Source organism: Morus notabilis, unplaced genomic scaffold (assembly GCF_000414095.1).
Source record: "Morus notabilis unplaced genomic scaffold, ASM41409v2 C11369186, whole genome shotgun sequence".
In the NCBI taxonomy this organism is placed as follows: Eukaryota; Viridiplantae; Streptophyta; class Magnoliopsida; order Rosales; family Moraceae; genus Morus; species Morus notabilis.
Window position 1 is genome coordinate 1 of NW_010386265.1, and position 1,067 is coordinate 1,067.

The 1,067-nt window shown below is 49.3% G+C and overlaps 1 protein-coding gene across 1 annotated transcript; it reads right to left on the minus strand.

Moving 5' to 3' along the window:
* Positions 1-7: 7 nt before the first annotated feature.
* On the minus strand, positions 8-986 carry LOC112095034 (zeatin O-glucosyltransferase-like; the record flags this gene model as incomplete). Its single annotated transcript, XM_024176716.1, has 1 exon — positions 8-986. A coding segment is annotated over exon 1 (894 nt), but the record flags the coding sequence as incomplete, so codon positions are not given.
* Between the last annotated feature and the right edge of the window lie 81 nt (positions 987-1,067).

The following is a 1,067-nucleotide window of genomic DNA, read 5'->3' on the forward strand; positions in this document are numbered from 1 at the left end:
CGGTGAATGTCGTCGTCGTCCCAAACGACACGTAAATCACCGACCGCGGAGCCTGCTTGTCGAGCCACTCCAGGCACATGTGTCGGCCATTCGACACGACTTTCTTCTCCGACAACGTCTCCACATTAATATTGAGTGGCCCAATTGCCCAATGCTTCTTGTTTGGGTGAATCCTAGCCATTAGATTCACGTAAGGCCTTTCAATCGCCATGCTGGTGTTGTACAGATTCCCTGAGCTAAAGTCATTGAATACGGATTCCCGTACGGTTAACTCCAAGATCTCCTGAGGCGCACATCCTTCAAAGGACGGAACGTCTTCAGGGATTATTAGATTTTCAATATCTAGCTGATCTACTGCTACTTCTTCCTTTCCGTCGCGAGAATGAAGCATGGCGGTCGCAAAAGCCGAGACGCCTTCCAAACTGTACAACTCCACGTTTGGTACTGCAGGACCAACGCCGCCGTGGACTACCGACGACACTAGGAAGTCATGGACGACGACGACTCTTCGGAATTCGGATGAGAGTTCGCGCAGGAACGCCGCCACGGGCTGACGAAGATGGCTAGTTGCGTGGAAGGTGGGAAGGAGATGAGTAGGGAAGTCTTTGGCGGCGTTGGGGCTCGGAGGAGGGGAGATGAAAGGCGGGATGACAAAGTCATGGAAACGGATCATTTCTTCATTGGTGGAGTTTATCCCGCCGTGGATTTGCAGCTTTCGCGGGATGTTTTCGGCGGCGGCGCCGACGATATATACGGGAATGGCGTGGGCGGCGACCAGTTGGGAGAGGCGGATGAACTGGTGTAGATGGCCTTGCCACGGCAAGGGCACCATGACCACCACCACTTGTGATGGACTAAGGCCATTAGCCGGCGCAGTTTGGTTTTGGGGATGGTTGGACATTGTGAAACTACGGAAATTTGTTGTTGCGTTAATTATTATGGTTTTAACTCTTATATATAGGTAGAAAATATTTGTTTTTCTACGGTGGGTGCATATTCGGTGAAAGGTTCGTTGTTCATATATATATATATATAAAAGTATACTTTATTACAATGTTTTAAATTTT